This window comes from Protomyctophum parallelum (assembly GCF_964188405.1).
Source record: "Protomyctophum parallelum genome assembly, chromosome: 2".
In the NCBI taxonomy this organism is placed as follows: Eukaryota; Metazoa; Chordata; class Actinopteri; order Myctophiformes; family Myctophidae; genus Protomyctophum; species Protomyctophum parallelum.
Genome location: NC_139699.1, coordinates 20,114,868 through 20,139,867, shown reverse-complemented (window position 1 = coordinate 20,139,867; position 25,000 = coordinate 20,114,868). Strand labels below are relative to the sequence as shown.

Genomic DNA, 25,000 nt, shown 5'->3' with positions numbered 1-25,000 from the left:
TCTTTGCCAAAAGCTTAATTGAGACTTATTTTAGAGCCAGGCCAGTTGGTGCCTGGTAAGCAGCCAGTATGAGGTCACAACTTGTTAATTTGTCTCCCTCGTATGCAATGAAAAGAGAAAGCCACTGCCTGCCCCTGAGTCAGAACACCACGAAAGCCAGCGAGTGACTCGATGCTAAAATAATGATTGTATTGTGTAAGGATTGCCTAATTATTTGCCCAAGCAGTCAATATTATCTGTCCGTTTACCTATGCCACGTTCCCTTTCTCACTCTATTTCCAGTGGTGTAAAGTAAATAAGTATTTTTTTTAGGTATTTTCTGCTTTACTTGAGTATTTCCAATTTCCAATACTTATGGTTACCATAGTTACTTTTGGTTAGTATTGTACACACTAATCACTTCAGCCCTAGCTTCGGCCATTTGAAAATAGCAGATCTACACGCTTGTGTGCTTGTAGATTGGCCAATAGATTTTTTCTTTTTAATTAAATATATACATTTTCAACTTGTGAAATGGGACATTCTGCGTAATGAGTATACTTTCTACGTTTGGTACTTTTACTCAAATCAACATTGAATGCCAGGTATTTACTATACGAGTATATTGACGTCACGTTGCAGCATTGACACTTTACTTAAGCACAAAACACAAATACTTTTTCCACCAACCGTCTATTTCTCCCCCCCCCCCCCCACACACACACACACACACACACACTCCTCCCGCAGACGGTGCGCGTGCAGGGCAACGCCATCTCGCACCGCCTCAGCCTGTCCAAGGTGAAGCGCGAGGACGAAGGCCTGTACGAGTGCCGCGTGTCCGACCTGTGGGCCGACGAGACACAGGAGTTCACCGTGCAGGCCACGCTGCGCGTCACCGAGTCGGGGCCACCGCCGCGCCAAGACAGCGGCATGCTGGCCGAGGAGGCCGTGTCGCACATCCAGAACCGCTCGCCACTGCGGAACGGCGGCGGCGGCAACGCGGGGGCGGCGGGCACGGGCAGGGCCACGTCCGAGCCGGGCCAGGGCCAGTGGCAGCACGGCGGGGGGAGCAGCAACAACGCGCAGCAGGGGGCAGGAGGAGACGGACATCAGGGGGGGGGGAAGCAACAGCCCCCCCGGGTGCCTCAGCAGGGCGTGCCCGACGGGCTCGCCCCGTCCGGCGGAGGAGCGTCGTCGACCACCGCCGCCTCGGTGGCCAGGTCCTCCGCCTCGCCGCGGCCGGGGAACGCGGCCATCCTGCGGCAGCAGCACAGAGCTGGTGAGTGTGTGTGTGGAACAGTGTGGATGGTGTTGACTGTAACAGGGGTTCTCAACGTTTTTGGGGTTCTGGGGACCGACCCCCGGAAATGCTTTGGCTATGTCTCGTGAAAAAAGGCAAAATAGTTTAGGGATAAGGGGTTTAGCATGGACTAAAATAGAGCCCTAAAGGTTTTTTTTTCGGAAGACTAAATAGACTATAGGGGCTGTATTTTGCGTGTCTTAAGTACCAGGTCTTATTCCCTAACTTGAGTAAACTAAAGACCTGGAGGCGTGATCAATGCTCTTTGGCCACTCAGAATAGCCAAATGGCATTGATCACGCCTCCAGGTCTTTAGTTTACTCAAGTTAGGGAATAAGACCTGGTACTTAAGACACACAAAATACAGCCCAAGGTGTGTTATTCAAAAGTCTAAATCCAAAATATTCTTGGGGAAACAATTAACACTGAGGGGGAAGTCCACAGAGGAATGTACATTTAACTTATGTACTAGTAAATCCACTAGTCGACCTTTAGTTGGAACTAGTTGACTGGATGATAAGAACAAAAAAAAAAAAGGGAGGGGGGGGGGGGGTTCTTTTTTTCAAATACTTTTAACAATTATGTGGTTACTAGTAACTTTAGTAGATTTGGATTATAATCACAAAACATGCACTAACGACTTCAGCCTGGGTTAGGGTTACACTGTATACTGTACACTGTACATTAATATTTTGGCCATTCGAAAATAGCCAATCTACACGCTCACAATGCGTCGCGATGCGACGCATTGTGAGCTTGTAGATATGTTATTTTCAAAAGATTTGTATACCGTTTGATGAGTTGAAATGGGACATTCTGCACAATGAGTACTTGGTAGTACTGGACTTCTTAGTATAAGTCCATTTTCACGCCAATACTTTTGTACTTTCACTCAAGTAGGCCTACATTTTGAATTCCAGACTTTTACTTGTAATGGAGGGTTTCCATATGTCAGTATTGCTACTTTTTACTTAAGTATAAAATAATAATACAAAAGAAATAGTAATTTTCCCCCCACCACTGAGGAGTTTGTGTGCATGTCACATGTGAACTGAGGTGTTGGACAATGAGTGGAGAATTGGAGAAGAGCGACAGTGACCCCTAGTGGTGATGGAACAGAGGGGCCATATAAACCAAACGTTATGTATAACCACATGGGCATTAAACTCCCAGTCTGTCAGAAGTGCAGTAATCCATCCCACGCAAATATAGCCTAATATGGAGTGTTGGGGGAAAAAATCCCTACCACACATACTATAATACTGCATTTAAGACTCTCTCTCTCTCTCTCTCTCTCTCTCTCTCTCTCTCTCTCTCTCTCTCTCTCTCTCTCTGTATTCCAGATTATGTTATGACAGAAAATGTTCAAGGCGCTTTACTTTTCTCGCACAGTGAAGGATATATAGAGAAAGACAGGGTGGCATTCAACAGCATCCATACAGTATATGCCTGTGCCTCCTTGGTATATATGATGACACTATATGAAATATTAGTTTTAGATTTGATATGCACGCGTCTTTCTACTTGCATGTCTACCCTTTATGCTGAAACATAATCTGGAGTTGTTCACCACCCACGCAATGGCATTCAATTGATTTGATTGCTGTGTTGTTAGTTAGCATAAGCTATTATGCAAATATGGGAAGTAAGGGAGGATTTATGCCTCAATGTGTTGGACATATTTGTCTGTGTCAATCTGTATAAGATGCCAGTGTGTTAATGTACTTGTGCATGCTATTGCTGTGTGTGTGTGTGTGTGTGTGTGTGTGTGTGTGTGTGTGTGTGTGTGTGTGTGTGTGTGTGTGTGTGTGTGTGTGTGTGTGTGTGTGTGTGTGTGTGTGTGTGCGTACGTGAAGTGCATGAATGTGTGATTTCTGGAATTCTACTAGAAGCATGGACATTGGACAACCATTCGCTTATATCCATTCCTCTGTGAATGTGTTTTGATGATGATAGTGGTAAGTCCCTATACTGCCTATAGCCTTGTGTGGCCAGACTATATCACTGCGTGGTGGCGAGGATATTTTGTACCGGCAGATTTGTGTCTGCATGTCTGGCTATCTGACAGGGCTAGTACAACATATCCCATAGGTTATTAATTGGGTTGGAATCTGGTGACTGTGGAGGCGCCATATCATATTATGATTCATGTCATTTTCATACTCATACTCAACACATTCAGTGGATGGGAGTATTAATTGCACTGTTCATTTTGTTGACTAAGACTATAAGACTAAAAGACTAAGGTTTTTCAGAAGACTAAATAGGACTGAATGGTGTTGGTTTTTTTCCCCGAATATTTTGATTTAGTCTTAGTCTTTTGAAAAACACAACACTGGAGTATCCACATGCTGGAGGAGACCACACTTTAGTATAGAGTTTAGTATTTCATATAGAATGAAGGCAGTCACTCAGAATGGCTTCGTATTGATTTCCTTTCAATACAAATCCTTTCCTTTCCTTTTAAGGGGACAAGTGGACCCCGAACCGTGTCAGGAAAAAATGCCCTCCACAGCATTACAGAGCCCTGCACCAGACCGTCTCACTCAGTGGCTTTCAACCCTTTTCATATCAAAGCCCATTATGTATTCTGCATTTGACTCACCATTTGATGGATTTTGGCCCTGCAGACCCAAAACTAAAGAATATGTCCATGCTGTATTTATGTTGGTACCCGAGAGATAACAGGAAAACTAACAATTCTCCTATACATTCTCTAATTGTGTAGAGGCTGTACACTTCTTGTAAATTAACTTTAAGTAATGCAGCTTTTTAACAATAATTTAACTCTTAAGAGTGTAAAATTAAACCAAAGTCCATTTGGTTTCATTTTACATTCTCAAGAGGGTCCATTTGGTTACCAACGCTCCATCATTCACCTGGAACTCCCTCAAGGACCACTGGTGGTCCCCGGACCACTGGTCTATAGCGTTCAGCCCCGTGCCGTTCTCTTTATGGAGTGACTATAGTGAAGGATGACTCACCTACAGTATAGTCCATATCACTTTTTCCCTGCATGGACGTAGAACAGTTATTTTTGTTGTTTTTTGTATACCACTTAATGGGTGCAGGCTGCAGCAGTTAATCGGAGTAATTGATTAATATGCATTAATTAAATCTGAAATTGTTATATAGTTTTAATTCCTTTGCCTTAATAAATGTTCCTTTCAATAAGCAGGTGTGTGTGTGTGTGGATGATGAGTTGCACAAAGGTTTTTCGTTTTTTTAAATAGCCCATTTACTAAGTATAAAACAGGGCTTATGTGTAACTAAGTAAGTCCAATTAAGACTAATAGTCTATTCTAAAACAAAACATCTATAATTATATTTTTGTCCACGTACATTTTCTTTTACGGTGTACATGTGATTAACATAATTGTTCAATGAAATTGTTAGATTGTGACATCAAACACATCAATGTCTATACATTTCACCAAAAGGAAATGGCATGGATTTAATTCATTCTGACAAGAAGCAGGGCTAAAAATATATCCCCACCGGACATCAAAATGGATGACCAGATTGGAGGAGGAGGAGGGGGAAAAGTCAGAGCCCCCAACCATCCCCCACACCAAATCCTACACACACACACACACACACACACACACACACACACACACACACACACACACACACACACACACACACACACACACACACACACCCCGTGCCGTGCCGTGTGCCCATATCCACCTCTCTTCCATAGGTCTTCTCCTTGGCTCCCTCCAGATCGATGGAGCACACTTGTGAATAATTAAATCTCATTGAATTCTAAAGCAGAAGCCCCTTGCTGCGTCAGTGCTACTGCTGACACAGTGCCAGTGTGTGTGTGTGCGCGCGCGTGCGTGGCTTCATGGCCGTCACACAGCCCTTACATCACTGTATGTTTCCTGCTGTGTGTGTGAGTGTGTGTGTGTGTGTGTGTGTGTGTGTGTGTGTGTGTGTGTGTGTGTGTGTGTGTGTGTGTGTGTGTGTGTGTGTGTGTGTGTGTGTGTGTGTGGTTGTTGAACACGCCAAGCATTCGACAGTGAGGTAAAAATGGACTGCATTAATTTTATGGTCTCAGGACACCTCATTATATTATTATGTCCACAACTGTTACTTTTCAGTGTTCAAATTCAAAGGTAGGGAAAGTGATTTTATTTGGTTAAAATAAGTGTTAGAAAGCTCCATATTGTGATATTACTCATTGCTATAGAGTGTTTGTTCAGTAACAGGATTCTCCATGTCTCTTCAGCTTTTCATTAAACAGAAAATCAAGATAGAGAACTCAGTCAGCATACAGATTCACTTTGTGTCATCACTTAATTGTAAGTGATGACACAAATAAATGAGCAGATCAAATTGGAACTGGAACACTATATACAAATTAGCTGATACATGCATGGCTACTCTCTCCTGATTGGCTGAAATTGTGTCACCTATACTGAAAATGGATTTTCTGTTTATTAAAGAGGTGGAGAGACAGGGAGACCCGTGTTACTGAACATACACTCTATAACAATTATTACTATCAGAATATAGTGATTTAACCTCTTAACCCATTCTGGGCATGAAGCCCTTTTGGTGTTTTAACCATTATTTTAAACTTTATATATTGAAAAATAGCAGATATTTTTGAAAAATCGTGAAAATGTGGTACAAATCTTTGAATATATATTCTTTCAGAGCGAACGTTGGGGGTCTGCGGCCAAATACAGAAAATGCTGGGGGTCCTTGACATGAAAAAGGTTGACCACCACCGACATAGAAACAGGTTTTTCAGAAAACTGTCATGATTTAGAAGACATTTGTAGAATCGTCATCAGGTCTAAATGGGTTAATAAAAATAAAAGTGTTGTTTTAACCAAAAAATATCACTTTAGGCCTAACTCTACCTTCAAATATAGCAAAAGTAACAAATCTACAAGCTCAAAACGCCTCGCTTGTGGATCTGCTATAGCTTTAGTGTGGTGATGTAGATCAATAGCTTTAGTGTGGTGCTGTAGTATAGGATCAATAGAGCGTACCAAAATCTCCTTGAGGGGGCGTCAACATATGTGTCACGTGGTAGCGGCCGCCATACTTGTGGGGTTGTCTGGTTTGTTTACAAGTGAGCGACCATCCGTGTGCGTTCTTTTTGAAAACATCAGAGGGAGTTCAACAAACGACGTGCAAACTGACATCTCGCAATGGTGCCCTGTAATCCTTGTAAGGTATGTCGAGCCCAAAGTTTTTTCTTTCCATCCCGGTGTTGGCTCACTGTTGTCGCCAGTTACGAGCTCAATGTTTACAAAAACAGACCACCGTCACTCTATTCTGAGTGATGTGGGCTAGAGTTTAAAGCCCACAAAAATGGCGCCGCTAGCTTTTCAGACGCCGCCCCCCTCTTGGTGACGTACACGTTTTTACACTCTATAGGGCGTTCATTTACCAAAACTAAATATGGAGATAAGAGGTTTCTGCCCGGCAGCAACGATAATGGTCACATGGTGTGATGTCACACATATAAGCGCCTTTGAAGTACAATGTGGAGGTATTTGTATACTTTACTTGAGTATTTCCAGTTTGCAGTACTTTTGTTTCTACTCCACTACATCTCAGAGGCACGCACATATGAATGCATTTTTGGCTCCACTATACAATTATTTGAACATTTTGATTATTATCACAAAACATACGTTACCCACTTCAGCCCTATATGCATTTCAGCCATTTTGAAGATGCTAAATGATTGATTATAGTTATTAACTAAATTGACACTTACAGGTCTGAGAGTGTGCAAATTGAAACCAATGAGACCATGATTTGGTTACATTTTACACTTTAGGGGGTCTGTGTGGCCATGAGGTATAGCAAACTGGGAAAGCAAGCAAGCAAGAAAGAAAGAAATGACAAATGTAAATTGTGTTCCGATACTCCCACAATCCCATTATATCAGGTGCTGGTTGAGCAAGTGTCCTTGACAAAGTCACAGAAAGCCATCACAGACAGACACAATTCTTTAGAAGTCATTCTGGACGGGGTGCTCCAGTGGAACACAGTACAAATGTGTATGGTGTGTATGTTTCTACAATATCAATATTGCAACTATAGAGCAATATGATGTCTGATATGTCTGATGTCCCTCCATGACCAAACAATGTTGGCAGTCAAAGATAACGATATAGCATTGCCCAGTCCTTCCTGATGGCATCCCTCTCTCTCTCCCACCAGTCCACTCTCTGTTCACTGAATCCACCTGTAAACGTATAAAAAAACATAAAATGCTTAAAACTCAGGTGTCGTCTTGTCTCGTTCTCATTTATGCAGGGCGATTGGGGGCTGTTTGAGGACAGTCATCTCTCCATCATTCTGCAACTGATTTGTAGTACTACATGACAACACGTTTTGGGAAGAGAGATTTTCATATCTGTCACTTTGTGTGCTGTCACACACACAGCTCACCAAAAAGTGTCCCCCTGCAAATCCATTGGCCATGTCTCTCCCCTTATCCTCTCACAGTATGTGTCTATCAGCACAACCACAGCCCGTTTTGGCTCTCACAATCCACCTGGCCTTACTACACGTCTGCTGCAATATGGGGGGGGACGGGGGACAGGGGACAGGGACGACGACGACGACATCATTCCAGCCCATGCACTACCTCAGCGGTTCTCAACTTTACTATTGGCTTCAATTCCCCCTTTTCCCTGAATCCATGTCACCCTCATTTACCTGACTAACATTTCGCTTTGGAATCTGGCAAGAGAAAATCATAGCTAGCATAATGGGTCGGGTAGAAACTGTGTATGTCCATATTTAAGCAGACGTCTATCTAGTCTATTTTGATCAATGTTTGCCTGTTATCTCTCCTATGGTATACAATCAATACAGCATGGAAACAGCATCAAACAGTGGTCCGTGGCTCAAATGCCAAACAAACAATGGACCGAGATATGAAAAGGGTTGAAAAGCACTGTTCTAAAAGACAACCTGAAACAGACTGGATAAATGAGGTCCCATCCCTTCTCTGTGCATATCCACGGCTGTAATGGCTGCTTTGGAATATCCCATGGCGCCCCGCTAATGCAATGGTATTATCAGAATATTGTGCAGAACCTCACATGTCAGAATACTGTCTGACAATATACCTGGCGTATATACCATCATTTACGGATCTCAACAAACAGGTTGTTAATGATTTGTTAATAGTCTACAAACTGCTTATAAACGTTTATAAATGCTTCATAACGGGTCATTATTGTAAAGTGCTACCGAGAAAAGACTGAATACGTCTGTATTAAACCATTTTGGGCGGGAACCCCTTTTGGTGATTTAAGCATTATGTTATACTTTAGCTATTGAAAAATAGCAGATCTACAAGCTAATGGCGCGGCACCGAATGCCGCGCTATACGGGCTTGTAGGTCTGCTATTCTTTTAAAAAATTGTGGAAATGTGGCGCAAATCCTTGAATATTCTTTCAGAGCGAACAACTTTTACTCAAATCTTTGCTCCTGGGGAGGTCCCTGCAAGAGCAACATATTTTCAAATGGGGGTCGGTGGCAAATTACAGTACATATAATTTTTGGGGTCCTTGACATGAAATATTGAGCACCACTGAGAAAACTGTCATGATTTAGAAGACGTTTTTTTTTATTTCGACGTCAGGCCTAAATGTATTAAACCCAGAGGGACATCATCAGGTAGGGAAAAGCTGATGCAACAGGCTGCCACATATTGAAGTCGCCCAGTCGCACGTCTTGCATCATTCATGAATGATGATAGGACTGTGTCCTGCTGAGATTAATTTCGCCAGCTGGGGAATCTATATACGCCACAGGAAGTTCTGTCTCTGTGTTTCTCTAAATGTCACCCGCTGACGAGATGAAGCAGCCGCACCTGGTGGAGTATAGTTCTTTCTGCCGCTGCTGGTGAACTTGATAGCACAGAGACACGGCAACAGAGCCCAGTTCTAATAGACTGTGTTGGGCAATATTACTTAGGAGAGTAATATGTTACTTATTACTTTTTACCTAATATTATATTACTTATTACTTGGAATCAAGACTAATATATTACATAGCATATAGAGGCAGGGCTGGCGAAAGGGCCTTTCTGTATAGGTTGCATGTTCTTCCCGTGTCCCCTAGGGTAGGTACCCTCACAAAAAAACATTAGACAGTAATCCTGGTCTCTGAACTACCTCCCCCTGGCCCACGTATTCCTTCCACGCGTTACGTCCAACTGGGGAAACTCTACCCTGTCAGGTGAAAAGACTCCGTAGGATTACAGGATTACGTTAGATAATTGATACTGGGTGAAAATATGGGTTCCGAAATCGTGCGGGATAAAAATTTAGAGATAAAAAAGAGGCACATTGCTGAGGCGAGCCATGGAGCGCTATTTTGGAAATATAAAATAGGCCTCATTAATGGTGTGTGGAGGAATGGAGCAGCGGTCACAACCTTCTGCCTCATCTAAAGATGACAATGACTGTGTTGCTGACGTTATTGATGTTAAACTGTGAATATGGATGCATTTGTTAGTATTAGTGACTTGTATTGTTAGTGTACTGTATTTATACATTTGGGTTGATTGATATTGCAATAATGATGGTTTGGAAATCCGATATTGAATGAATTCATCATTCCTTATACGCATGCAGTGGTTCTGAATGTGTGTGTGTGTTGTGTGTTGTGTGTGTGTGTTTGTGTATTTGTGTGTGTGTGCGTGTGTGCATGCGTGTGTGCGTGCACGCATGCGTGAGGATGGATGTATCGATGTATTGCATGCATGGGTGGGTGTGTGCATATACTGTACATCCATGGTTGAGTTGAGCTCATTTGAGGTTTGTGTGTCTTTGCGTGCGTGCGTGCGTGTGTGCGTGCTTGCGTGTGTGTGTGCGTGCGTGCGTGCGTGTGTGTGTGTGTACATCATATCATCACACGGCGCCTTGCCCGTCTTCGGCGATGCAAGTTCATTGGGAAGGAATTTGCCTTGGCAGGGAAAACCAAACAATGCAAATACAGCAGGCGCAGCGGGCCGTGAGCTTAAACCATTTTGGGCAGGAACCCCTTTTGGTGTTTTAAGCATCATGTTATGCTTTAGCTATTGAAAAATAGCAGATCTGCAACCTCATACAACCTGTAGGTCAAATCGTGAAAATGTGCCTCAAATCTTTGAATATATATTATTACAGAGTGAACATTTTAACTCAAATCTGAACCACTGATACAGTAGCCTCGGAAACCCAGGCGTTTATATTTCCAGGGAGAGAAAATAAAGTCTATGACAGAGTCCACTTCAATTTGGCATAGAGTAGCACAAACGTCGATCACTCTGATTTCTGATCGTCTGCATCTTTGTTAAATTGACACACACACGCACACACGCACACACGTACACACAAACACACTCCTCTCTCTCTCTCTCTGTCGCTCTAATTAATTAGTCTCATGTCGCGCAGCTGCGTCTAGATTCTCCCGGCAGATCCTGCCGGGAGCTGCCTATGCCATAGAAAGCATAGGTGGACCCCAGGCCCCATAAAACTGGATTTTGAAGAATTTTGAAGAATTTCAACGTCAGGTCTAAACGGGTTAAAGAGGCATTTTGGCTTCAACGGCACAGCGGAGACAGACAGGGATGTCATGTGCCACAGGTCAGGTGGTGGCATTCTAATCCAAGAATCTCACAATTATAGTCCTGTGCGCTCTCGGTGTCAACGTGAAATGTGTGGCTGCAGCTGCCAAGATATAGACGTCGAAGCCAGAGATTAAAGTATGTCAGCGTTTATCCACTGCAACTCTGCAATGTGTGTGTGTGTGTGTGTGTGTGTGTGTGTGTGTGTGTGTGTGTGTGTGTGTGTGTGTGTGTGTGTGTGTGTGTGTGTGTGTGTGTGTGTGTGTGTGTGTGTGTGTGTGTGTGTTTGAAGCCTTTGTGGAGCCTGATTTCCCGATCTTTTATACATTTTTATTTAATTTTAAGATGAAAGGGACAGGTAAATGTCATACAAAAAAATGCACATAAAACTTAAATTCAGATTGACAACTACAGTAAGTGGCTTACCCCCTTGCCTCATTTTTTAAATCCTACCTAAAGATAATCCGTCCCAACCCACCCCTTTTCTGAAAAGAAAAATAAATGAGCAAAGATTATTTTATTGATACTTTTATTACTTTAAGTAAATAATGTGAGTCCTTTTCTCACCACTGGTCCTTAATTGGTATGACTCAGACTCAGGCACTGACCTCACAATCACTGGGCACAGTCTGTCTGTCTGTCTGTCTGTCTGTCTGTCTGTCTGTCTGTCTGTCTGTCTGTCTGTCTGTCTGTCTGTCTGTCTGTCTGTCTGTCTGTCTGTCTGTCTGTCTCCTACAGTACAGTATGCGTCAGCACCTGTCAGCTGACGCATTTATGCATTTATCCTGCATGTGCTGCCGTACACGCTTTTAATACTTTAGTATAGGCTACTGTGGTACTGTGGCTATAGTTCAATTAATGATGATTCAAGATGGATTTCTCGGTTGAACTTGTATGTTTAATAAGACTGTGGTAGAATTTAATAATCAAAGATCATCATGCGTCACTGTTCTTTTCTCACGTTGCTACACGACATGTGTAGCAATTATGTGGAAAATATGCGTCCGTCGACCACTTGGGCGGAACCCTAGCGTCCCTATTCTGAGCTTGTGCATTTATATAGCGCCTTTATCCAAGGCACTTTGCATAGATTGTGCATTACATTCATCCATTCACACACCGATGGCGGCGGAAACCATGCAAGGCACCAACCTGCACATTGTGAGCAATAAGGGGTTCAGAATCTTGCTCAAGGACACTTCGACACTAACTCTGGGGGAGCCCGGGTTCGAACTGGGATTAACCTTGCGGTTGCCATCAGGCCACTCTACCCCTGAGCCACTGCCGCCCCGTCATAATAGATAAACATTCTGTGGAAACAGAAAATCAGCTCAAAACGCGTTGACTATATTTAGTGTAGAGGGGAAAAGAGTATAGAGCCCTCCCTGAGAGCCTCCGGTCAACAAAGCATAAATAAATAGTGATAAAAATTGTTCAAGTCCAGCATTGTAAGTGGAATATCTTGTCTGTGTCTAAACTATTACAAAGATACATAAAAGTGGCCGCACATAGCTCCGATGTAATAATTTATGAAGACATTAAAGGGACAGCTATTTAAGCCGTCTTCACCAGGGTGTGTCTAAAGTATGACATCTGGATGTCTAGATTCAAAGCCAAGAGGAATAACTGTAAAAATGTGGCTGGCAAATGTGGCTGGCATCAGCGTTTTCCTCTGATGCCAGATTCGACACCCCTCCGGTAAAATGCTTGGCTCTGATTCCCCATCCAAACAAGGGGAAAGATTTGCAACAAACAGCGAGAGCGAATAATTGGTTATTAAATGTCATGCAGACAGCCCTGGGTCAAACCTCAAACTACCACTGATTAATGCCGTGGGGATCCATGACTCTGCTTTTTTGATATCCCCTTATCTGCTTATTTGTTCAAATTGCTGATGATGGGGAATGGATACATCTAAATCCACACATTTCCGTTGGAGAATTGCAATGTGGACCGTCTTTTTGTGTTTGATAGCTATGTCAATTTAGAATTTAAGAATGCATGTTTACCACATTGACCTTGGCAATCGATTTGTGACCAAACTTGACACACATGTATGTCATTGGATTTTGTATATGTCATTATGGAAGAAGGGAATCATAGCTTCAAATTGACATATTGGTTGTTCAGTTTGACCTACGTACCAGTTTTGGAGATTTGGCTTATAGAGAAAACAGCGAGTTGAGAAAACAGGCTTGAAAGGTTCACTTCTGTGGTCTCTAACATTATACCTAGTTACATGTCGATTTCAGCTCTGACATTTATTTCAGACATGCTCTGTAGATGTCTATGTAGAGTCTGCCTGTGCTATGCACTCATTTTTGATTAAATAAAATAAATCTCCTCTCCTGAACAGTTTGCCACCATGGCTATCTCTGTATCAAAAACATTTGTAAATAAAATAAAATAAATTATTCTCCAAATTATCATTATTTTCATTCACAAATTCTGAAAATGGCAGATACAACGCATCAGGGCACATTGTCAGCTTATAGATTGTCTACATTTTGCTAATTCCTGCATAACAAAGTATATAGGGCTTACACTCCTTAAGTGGTTGATAAAATCCCCCAAATCCCATCCCCCCTCCCCCCTGTTATTATTATTATTTTTCATATCAGAACACTTCAGCCAAGTGATGTACTGCCACCACACCTGTCTTTTATAGCTGAAGACGGCCATTCAAATAGTCAATTAGACATTCAGGCATCCTCGCCTCGGTGTCAACGTGTGTCAGACATTGTAAAGTGGCTCAGTGACTGACTGACTGACACCTCCATATTGAAACAGGAACTCAAAGGAATTTGTCTCTGGGTGATTTTCCTCTTTCAACGTAATTCTTCAGCAGACGGTGAAGGTTAAATAGCACTCCAGCCGCTCCGAACGATTGCCTTTCTCTCTTTTTTTCCCTGTCCTCCTCCTCCCGCTTTAAGCGCATGCATAGCAGCCAATAGAGGCTGTGTTGAAGGGAGGTGTGGAAGTGAAGGAGACTGTGTGGGCGTGTGTGGAGGTGTGCGTCTGTCAATTTCCCCACAATGTCCTCGCACTTGAGTGACAGGAGCAATTAATGTGGTGGAGCTGGATGAGGCCAGGTGATGCAGGCAGGGGATGGAGAGAAGAATGGAGGAATGGATGAACTGCTTATCTGGGTGGATAAATGGATGAAAGGTTTTTAGAGCTCGAGTTTCCCGAGCTAACGGGACAAATTATAGTCATATTCCTTTCCTTGTTTGAATAGCAGTATAGCAGCATATAGTTGCTTTGCATTATTTGAGAATATAGGATATATTGGTGGTGTTTACGAGTGCTGGAGAGGCATGGCACCCTGCGTACCTTTACTTACTTTACTAACACGGACCTCTTTTTGATTACCCTTCACAGAAAAAATACAAAGAATCTACTCGCAATGCATTGTGTTGCTTCGAGAGCTTTTAGATATTCTGAATTTTTGCCAAATAGAAAATAGGGGATAGAAAAGCAATAGAATAATATAGGTTTTATATTTTTATATTTTTATTTTACTTAGATTTTTCAACCGCAGTTCAGACACATAACTCTGAACACACACGTCTATCTCTCTCTCTCTCTCTCTCTCTCTCTCTCTCTCTCTCTCTCTCTCTCTCTCTCTCTCTCTCTCTCTCTCTCCATATCTCCATTGTATTTTCATGAAGAGACCTGGGAACCACTTTTAACAGATTTCATTTGATCAATCCATTTAGTGGAGTCGAGCTCTTGCCCTGTCTGCCGTCTATCCATCTCTATTGAAAACAAATAGCAGCTGTTTATTTCCGTAGAGCGGAGTGGTACTGACTGTAAACTGACTGACTATAAACCCATCCATCATTGTCACGCATCTGGTCTTCTCAGACTATGAAATGATACATTCAAGACCATGGCGTATTCAAGTATACATATTCTTTATAAGCTACAGTATATTTAAACACTGTAACACTAGTAATATAATGGAAATGGATATATATATAAGTATGAAATAACATGGTAATCTGAATTCTTCACATTCAGGGCATTGCTAATTAATTTAAGGCCACATTTGGGCAAATGTATTTTTTCAACTGTATTTGTTTGTTCCATTTCAAAAAGCATTTTAACAACTTGATTTAAAATATCCAGAAAATGTGGTGGTGTTTGAACAAACTGTCATTGATAGGACCAAATGTATTGTTTAAACAGATTTTAAATTAAATAATTCTACACCCATGGTTCAGCAGTGTTATGAAACATATCCTGTGATTTGTTTTAATGATTGGTCTTCTTTATTATAGTCACCACTGCACCAAAAAAAATTACCGGTATATAAAATGGCTGACAGAAAATGATAACCTTGCCTGCGTGCCAGAGTGCATGTGTGCGTGCATGCATGCGTGCGTGCGTGCGTGCATGCGTGCGTACGTGCATGTGTGCGTGCGTACGTGCATGTGTGCGTGCCTGCATGCGTGTCTGCATGCGTGCCTGCGTGCCAGTGTGCCTGCATGTGTGCCATGCGTGCCTGCCTGTGTGCGTTGGTGTTTGTTGAGCCAGACAATAAGGCCATATGGGAATGGTGAGGCTCGAAACAGGGAGTGCATGCAGAGTTTAGGTTAATGCATTAATAAATGCCTACCCAGAATGCAACAGCGAAGAAATGCTTGCCACCATGGCTGACAGCGGCATCTCTTGGCAAAGTCTTTGGTTTGACAGCTGCTCAAAATTCCATCTGCACATGTACAGGATAGATAATGTGTATTTGTATCCGAGCTTCTATTTTATTCTGTGTGCGTGCGTGCGTGCGTCACGGTGCGAGTTTGATTTCATTGAGTTTGTCTGTTTGTTTGTTTGTTTGTTTGTTTGTGTGTTTGTGAGTTTGTTTGTCTTGTCCTGTTGTATTTAATTGTGGTATACTAAATAAGGTAAATTGTAAGAAAAGCTAACAAGCTGGTTCCCGGCAAACACAGTTTTAGCATTTAGCACCAGCATTCACTAAACACAGAGATGTTCCAATTTGAATGCTTTGTTTGGATATGCTGAATGAGCCATCCCAGTCATTACAGCAGTAATCTGAGTTCCCAGAAGTTTTATTTTTCTCCACTAGGGGGGCATTACAGCAGTGGTTCTCAAATGTTGTAATTTCAACAACAACTTGGTATGACCAATGCAGGGAGGGAGTGGCAGACCGGGGTGGTGGTTCCTCTGTTTAAAAAGGGGGATCAGAGGGTGTGTGCCAACTACAGAGGTATCACATTACTCAGCCTCCCTGGGAAAGTCTACGCCAAGGTGCTCGAAAGGAGGGTCCGGCCGATAGTCGAACCTCAGATTCAGGAGGAGCAATGTGGTTTCCGTCCTGGCCGTGGAACAACTGACCAGATCTATACTCTTGCAGGAATCCTGGAGAAGGCCTGGGAGTATGCATATCCGGTCTACATGTGTTTTGTGGATTTGGAGAAGGCATATGACCGGGTCCCCCGGGATGTCCTGTGGGAGGTGCTGCGGGAGTATGGGGTGAGGGGGACCTTATTGAGGTCCATCCAATCTCTGTACACCCAAAGCGAGAGCTGTGTCCGTGTGTTTGGGAGTAAGTCGGATTCGTTTCCGGTGGGGGTTGGCCTTCGCCAGGGCTGCGCTTTGTCACCTATCCTGTTTGTGATTTTCATGGACAGGATATCGAGGCGTAGTCGTGGCGGAGAGGGTATTCGGCTCGGTGACCTAAGGGTTGAATCACTGCTTTTTGCAGATGATGTGGTCCTGATGGCACCATCGGTCCAAGACCTTCAGCTCTCACTGGACCGGTTCGCAGCCGAGTGTACGGCGGCTGGGATGAGGATCAGCGTCTCCAAATCTGAGGCCATGGTTCTCAGCAGGAAACCGGTGGATTGTGCAGTCCGGGTAGGGAATGAGGCATTACCCCAGGTGAAGGAGTTCAAGTATCTCGGGGTTTTGTTCACGAGTGAGGGGAGAACGGAGAAGGAGATCAGCCGGAGAATCGGAGCGGCAGGGGCGGTATTGCAGTCGCTGTACCGCACTGTTGTGACGAAAAGAGAATTGAGCCAGAAGGCAAAGCTCTCTGTCTACCGAGCAATCTTCGTTCCTACTCTCATCCATGGTCATGAAGTGTGGGTCATGACCGAAAGAATAAGGTCACGAATACAAGCGGCTGAAATGAGTTTTCTTCAACGGGTGGCTGGCATCTCCCTTAGAGATAGGGTGAGAAGTTCAGTCACACGAGAGAGACTCGGAGTAGAACCGCTGCTCCTTCGCCTGGAAAGGAGCCAGCTGAGGTGGTTCGGGCATCTGGTTAGGATGCCACTCGGGCGCCTCCCTAGGGAGGTCCTCGACGCATGTCCCACTGGGAGGAGACCCCGGGGCAGACCAAGGCGCATTTGGAGGAAATACATCGACTCTCTGGCCTTGGAACGTCTCGGAATCCCCCAGGAGGAAGTCACTAATGTTGCTCGGGAGAGGGAAGTCTGGAGCTCTCTGGTGGAGCTGATTGATTGATTGAAATATTTATTAACAGTTTGTAGAATTTACAGTACATTTTTAAGCACAAACTCAATACAAAGACTAAAGCTGTTGCCCCCGCGACCCGACTACGGATAAGCGGTTGAAGATGGATGGATGGATGGATGACCAATGCAACTATAGTGCTAGGCGATTTTGGAGGTAAAATGCGGAAATGCGCCCAAAAAGGGGGAAATAGACGGTCCCTCCGGCGGCTTCAAAACGCCACTGAGCAACTTCCACTGACATGAATAGCGGAGGGGGCGGAGCTTTGCGCCAGTTCAGTCTCTATCCTTTTAATACTCTATGGTGTACACTGAAGAAGGCAAGGACAACAAACCTTTATTTATCAATAAAAAAGACACAAGGACACCTATACACATCCAAGGCACCCAGTGTATTTGATTTCCAGGACGTGTACGTTAGGGGTGCATGAAATTATGACCGATCTCTGATTATTTGCAGGATATCTGCCAATATCGATTCTGACCGATTCCAATATTATACAGAGGACCACAATGGAAAAAAAGTCTAGGCCCTATAGGGGCTTGGCCCAAAGCCTGTTACATCGTAACGTTTTACATCAATCAATAAATAGCCTATACTCTTTTCCAAGTGTCTGTTTTCACAACTGAATGAGATGAGTATACAAATTAAACGTAGAAACATGAAACGTTTATTTTTACTTAAGATATTTCATCATATTTGCTTTTGTTCTAGACTAGAGGTACTAGACACTTTCATTTATATATAACTCATTGATGATTTATTCAATTTTTCATTTAAAAACATATTTGCTGGTTAAAACCGATTAAATAATCTGTATTATTATTTTGAGATCGTTTCGATACCGATATGGCATTTGTATGGCTTACATGGCCTATTCTGATTATGGTACCGATTAATCGTATGCATATATACTATACATTTTTAACGTCCTTAGCATAAAAAGTGTTAAGTACTGGGCTCCAAACTATCATTACATTTGCTGTGGACCCATGCAAGGCCCCAGACCCCAATTAGAGAACCACTTGACTTATGGGCACAGCATGTGGTGGAGTTCTGCTTGGGCTGAGCCATTGGGCCCTCTCTGCCCTCCAAGACCATTCTACTGGTGAATGCAGATGTCTCTGTCCAATAAGTCATGCAAACTATTGCTGCATAATTATGCGATTTCATAGGAAGAAAAAAACCCTATATTCATTGATCACGCCACAGGGAGTCTGTGTTATACGCACGGACAGAGCAGCTAGCTACACCTCAGGATTTCACTGCAGTAATTGTTACTGTTGTGCGTATCCCCCTCATCATACAGATATACAGGATAAACAAGTGAAATTGGAAGCGATTAAACAAAATAAAAGAAATGAGCAGTGACGACATCGGAACTGGATAGCTACAGAGCCGGATTAACAATGGAACTAGGTGGATCTTAAGCGCCAGGGCCCGAAGCTTGCAGGGCCTGGTACGAGACTATAGGTAGTATTTAGGTAGGCCTACAGCTGTTGCTTCTTTCTTTTTTTATATATATTTTTCATCCCACGATTTTGTAACCCATTTTTCACCCCTGTGTCAATCATCTAATGTGATCCTGGGCTCTACACACTCTCCGCCAACCTGGGGAGAGCAACGGACTTAACTCATGCTTCCTTCATGCTTGAGTGTCCAAGTTGCTCCTTTACACCTGACAGGGGGGAGTTTCCCTGGTTGGACGTAGCGCCTGGAAGGAACACGTTATTCCAACCAGTTCCTTTCCCCTTCATCAGGCGCCCCGGCTGGCCAGGGGGAGGCAGTTGCTTGCTCTGTTGCTTCTTTCGAAAACTATAACGCAACACAGGAACCCCCTAGTGTTTTTGGTCTTCTCGTCTGTAGCAGTTTTCGGGAGGGAGCAGTCGGTTTTGGGGGGTTCCTTCCTCCTCTGACAGAGGGGAAGCGAGTCAGCCGTCAGAAGCCCCCTCGCTCAGGAAGGCCCCCTCACTCAGACCGACCAACGTGTGTTGTTGCGACAATAACATACAGCCTATTTAACAAAAGTGTGTTCTTACATCCTCCATTTCACGATTTCAGCACTCATGAGTAAATTAATGTAATTGCTATTATAAAAGTTTTCAGTGACGTTGCACCCACAGGTTGCATTGTCGTCAATAATTAATCTGTCTTGATGATATGCGTGGTCCATCAATCAGCTGTTTGGCTGTTGATTACAGTAGGCCTATAAGAAAATACATGAAACAGCATCGTTTCTTCCCCATCTCATCATTGCCACGCATGTTTCTTGTTAATGACTGTATTAATAACCATAAAGTAATCTCCTAGTCCTTACATAATAGTTTAGCAGAGACTGAAGTTGGAAAGGCTGTGCCCAGTGCGGCAGTGGCTGCTGTGTCTTGTGTGTCAGCGGGCAGCGCAGGCAGTAGTGGATATGCGCTAAACGCATGCATGTTAATTAATGAATTAATTAATAATTGGCTGAATCTGTAGGGCCTTTTGATTTGGTGAAGCGCCAGGGCCTTGAGAGGGGTTGATCTGTCACTGGATAGCTACACGGTTCTATTACAGCTGACGAGTGGGGTTCTGATTAATGGGGTTCTCGCTCCTGACTGGATGGAATTGGTAACCCAAATGGACATTTATTTTCCTTTTACTAAAGAGCTGGAGGCATGGAGAGAGACCCGCGCCACTGAACAAATTATAGCAATGATTACTATTTTATCACTATCTTACCGCAGCTTTAGTAGAGTGAACAGTGAAGGAGAGGAGACTGCACGCACCCTGAGGCTGCTTTTATTTTGCTGGCAGACTTCAACCTGTCGAGATAATTCTCCAGAAATGTCAATGCATCACCTGCAACAATCAGGATGAAGGGATTTTTGTTTTGAACAATCCAGCTGCATGGACCATAGCATCATAAATAATAGAGACCCGAATTCCACCTCCCGTCCTCTTGCATGTAGTTGCTCACCCAGTGCATATCATGCTCCCTTTTTACCCTTTCTTGTGGGTTGGAAAAGTGGTGGGCTCCGCTCCATTTTGGGCCTAGTATCTACGTCATAGAATTGCATCCATGAGCGTGCCGGGCCGAAATCATGAACGAGCACCGGGAGTTGTTCGTGCGTTTCTTAGTGAGACTAAATATATAGACAATTTCGTCAACAAATAAAAACTAGACTAAAATGTTAGGAAGGGACTAGTGTACAAAAGATCCAGTATAAGTAAGACACAAGTCATTTTACACTTGCTTGCATGCTGAAAATAGCAGATCTATACAAGCTCACAACGCGTCACGCTGCGACGCGTTGTGAGCTTGTAGATCGGCTAGAATCAGCCATTATGACACCATCAAGGTCCACCAAAATACATTTTAGTCGACTAAATCAACTATACATTTTGTCGAATAAAATCTTATGACATTTATAGTCGAATAAAATGTGACTAAAACTAAATGAAGTTTTCCTCCAAAGACTATGACTAAACTAAAACCTAAATTTGCTGCCAAAAACAACACTGCACCTCGACCACAGAGCGCGATACAGAGGGCGGACGCTCATTGTCGGAGGTGAGCTTCCCTGATCTAACCTGACTCCCCCAGATTGTGGCAGTACTGAGTTCACAAGTTCCCTCCTCCTGCCTGCATCTGGGATCTCTCAGGCAGAAAAAAAATCTGATATCTCCATAATAATTTTGATTGTTGTCAGTTTACATTTGCGGTGTGGCACAGCTTCAATATGTCATAAGTCTCGCGTTGATCCCGCCTCTAGCGGCCCCATACAGCCACATATCGCTCCGGCCAGAATTGGTCCGCAGCAAGGGCAGAATCCATTTCTTCCGCCCCACGCGCCGGCCGGTAAGCACGGTCGGCCGGTCCGTAGGTGCGTTGGCCGGTCCGTGATTAGGTCGGCCGGTCCGTGATTAGGTCGGCCGGTCCGTGATTAGGTCGGCCGGTCCGTGATTAGGTCGGCCGGTCCGTGATTATGTCGGCCGGTCCGTGATTAGGTCGGCCGGTCCGTGATTAGGTCGGCCGGTCCGTGATTAGGTCGTCCGGTCCGTGATTAGGTCGGCCGGTCCGTGATTATGTCGGCCGGTCCGTGATTAGGTCGGCCGGTCCGTGATTACGGACCCCAGGAGGTTAGACGGGACAATAGTCCGATACGGGAGGGGAGGTGCGTGCGTGTGTGCGGGGGTAAATGTGTCAAGTCACGTGACCACTGGCTGTGCTACGAATATGAATTATTATTATTATAGCTAACTTAATAGTTCCTGCTGTAAAACACCCAATCATATCGTTATCTTTCTTCATATTTTTTTTTCTGCTCTCGTTGCAAAAGACCGCCTCCCAGTGGAACGTTTCTTTAAGGCAAGTCACGGCGTTCTAATAGTCTAGGGGTCTGTGCAAATGCCTCTCGATTTATTGCTCCGTGTGGCACCTGGTTCGGATCCCGCTCAAGGCAAACTTAAAAACTTTTATTTTATAATGTTCTTTCGTAGCCTTTATTGTGTATGGACACAATAGCTACATTTTAGACTGTATCATTATTGTATATTATATTTAAAAAAATAGCCATATTGAATTAATACATATTTAATTATTTGATAGGCAGGCAGGCAGGCAGGCAGACAGACAGACAGACAGACAGACAGACAGACAGACAGACAGACAGACAGACAGACAGACAGACAGACAGACAGACAGACAGCGTGTCTTTCTAAATACTTGTTTGTCCCAAATCTTTAAATAAATACTTATCCTGTATGTTTGAATGCATATTTGATATCACAATAGTCTAAATCAAACCTTAATAATTACAATTACATGGGTCATACTATATACTAATAGAACATTACATACACTATACAGCAGCAATAACGTACAGGGCAGTGCTGGTTGTCTCACTTAGAGAGTATTTGCCAATAATGTATAGCGATAGCCTTGCTGCATGCTCACTATGTAACTGCCTGGGGGTAAAATAAACTGTTTCTAAAATGAGCAGTATAAGCAACATGGTGCTTTGGTTACTCTTCCCTGATGGCAATACGGTGTATAGGTGGTGACTGTTCACTTCATAGATAGTACAATACACCCCAGGAAACATGCAGCAGCAGCACACTATATATAATCTATATTTGGTATCTCTCTACGTCGTCCTCAGACGAGTCCTCCATCGGTGTCTCCAGTCATCTCGGTTCTCCACACATCTGGCCAGCACATTTGTGCTTTCTGCGCCAGAATCCTTCTTTAGTATGTCCACATATAGGTAGGTGTGGGCAGTGTTGGGGAGTATTAAGCTACATGTAGCTGAGCTACGTAGCTGAGCTACATTTTGCTGTAGCTTGTGGTATTTTAGCTACATTCATATTTGTGTACCTCGTCAAGTAGCTCAGCTACCTTTTGGGTCATTTTTTGTAGCTTAGCTACTCAAGTTACAAGCTACAATGTTGGGCAATAACATGAAAGAAATATATTAATTTTGACCATTGGTTGCTGTGTTAATTCTTGTACTAGAACCCCCTTTGAAAAATCAAGGACTGTTCCTTTTTCTGATTGCTTTGAGGGCATATCAGCACTTGACAGCTGCCTCTAATTGGCCCTGGTATCACAGGGTGGGAGGGGTCTCCCAGGGGGGAGCAGGGGTCTCCCAGAGGGGAGTAGGGTGAGGAGGGGTCTCCCAGAGGGGAGCAGGGTGAGGAGGGGTCTCCCAGAGGGGAGCAGGGGGAGGAGGGGTCTCCCAGAGGGGAGCAGGGTGGGGGGGTCTCCCAGAGGGGAGTAGGGTGAGGAGGGGTCTCCCAGAGGGGAGCAGGGTGGGGGGGTCTCCCAGAGGGGAGCAGGGTGGGGGGGTCTCCCAGAGGGGAGTAGGGTGAGGAGGGGTCTCCCAGAGGGGAGCAGGGTGGGGGGGTCTCCCAGAGGGGAGCAGGGGGAGGAGGGGTCTCCCAGAGGGGAGCAGGGTGAGGAGGGGTCTCCCAGAGGGGAGCAGGGTGGGGGGGTCTCCCAGAGGGGAGCAGGGTGAGGAGGGGTCTCCCAGAGGGGAGCAGGGTGGGGGGGTCTCCCAGAGGGGAGCAGGGTGGGGGGGTCTCCCAGAGGGGAGCAGGGAGGAGGGGTCTCCCAGAGGGGAGCAGGGGGAGGAGGGGTCTCCCAGAGGGGAGCAGGGTGGGGGGGTCTCCCAGAGGGGAGCAGGGTGGGGGGGTCTCCCAGAGGGGAGCAGGGTGGGGGGGTCTCCCAGAGGGGAGCAGGGTGAGGAGGGGTCTCCCAGAGGGGAGCAGGGTGGGGGGGTCTCCCAGAGGGGAGCAGGGTGAGGAGGGGTCTCCCAGAGGGGAGCAGGGTGGGAGGGGAATCCCAGAGGGGAGCAGGGGGAGGAGGGGTCTCCCCGAGGGGAGCAGGGTGGGGGGGTCTCCCAGAGGGGAGGAGGGGTCTCCCGCATGTACATTCTCAATTTAACGCTGAAAAATAAAAAGTAGCTGAGCTACTTTGAGCTACTTTTTCCATGTAGCTGTAGCTTTACAAGCTACATCTCTCCAGGGGTAGCTATGTAGCTTGATCAAGCTACTGCCATGGTGAGCTACTTGTAGCTTTACAAGCTACGCTTTCAAAGTAACTTGCCCAACACTGGGTGTGGGACGTCCTTTCGATCGATCGTGTGTTGGTTCCCAGTTCCCACAGTACAAGCTTTTTGGCCAGGAGTTCTTGGTGTCGGTGGTAGTGGCCAGCTAGTCTCATCCTCCTTACTGCTATCTTCTCTGATACACTTGGTAATGCCCCGTACAGACGCTTGTTGGTGATGTGCTCGTCCTGGTTGATGTTCAGTACCACACGTAACATTCTGGTGTAGGACCCATCCAGGGATTTCTGTAGGGCTTGTATTAGTGTCCAGCATTCACAGCCATAGAGGAGAACAGACTCCACGGTCGCAGAGAATAAACTGATCTTGATATGTCGGGGGAGGTTGGATTTAAGCAATATTACACGAGAGGGTGTGGTTTAACATGATTATTGCCACGACAGTGATGCGGTAAGGAAAGAGACAAAGTCGAGTTTCGCAAGCATCACGCATCACAAGCGTCACATTTTTTTTGCCCTGACCATTTTTTAAATGCCGTGATCGGCCCCCGATTTCAGATCACGTTATCGGATCGGGACAACCCTATAACGGCCACGGCCGCAGAGCTCTGCTATTCAATAATCAAATAATTGTGAATGACCGAGGTAAAATAATCGAGGGGTCTCTCTCTTATAATCGTATATCAATTAGACACATAATGACGTGAATTCTCCATTCACTGTCAATTTGTGTAACACGAAAACTCGACACAGAAATTATGGAGAGGGCATAGGAGGGTAATCTGATTACTGGCCAAAGACGTGTATATTGGGGTTTTAGAGTAATCAGACTGTACTGCCTGGACTAGAGTACTCTCATTAACCCATTTCGGCCTGACGACGATTCTACAAATGCCTTCTAAATCCTGACAGTTTTCTGAAATGTTTCTATATATCAGTGCATGGTTCTCAAACATGTTCATGTCAACAACCCCAAAAAATATATGTAATTGGCCACCGACCTAAAAACCCCAGAAGGGTTCTCCCGTCCAGAACGGGTTAACCTGCTGGGACTGAGGCATCCTTTGAAGC

General features: G+C 44.5%; 1 protein-coding gene across 1 annotated transcript in view; it reads left to right on the top strand.

Annotated features, from left to right (window-relative positions):
- Positions 1-25,000, top strand: part of vstm2b (V-set and transmembrane domain containing 2B) — a gene marked incomplete at its 3' end in the record, with an annotated part of 30,084 nt that overhangs the window by 2,986 nt on the left and 2,098 nt on the right. The window contains exon 3 of the mRNA XM_083759226.1: positions 730-1,261. Coding sequence (XP_083615352.1) covers positions 730-1,261 — 532 coding nt within the window. The remainder of the gene's footprint in view (positions 1-729; positions 1,262-25,000) is intronic.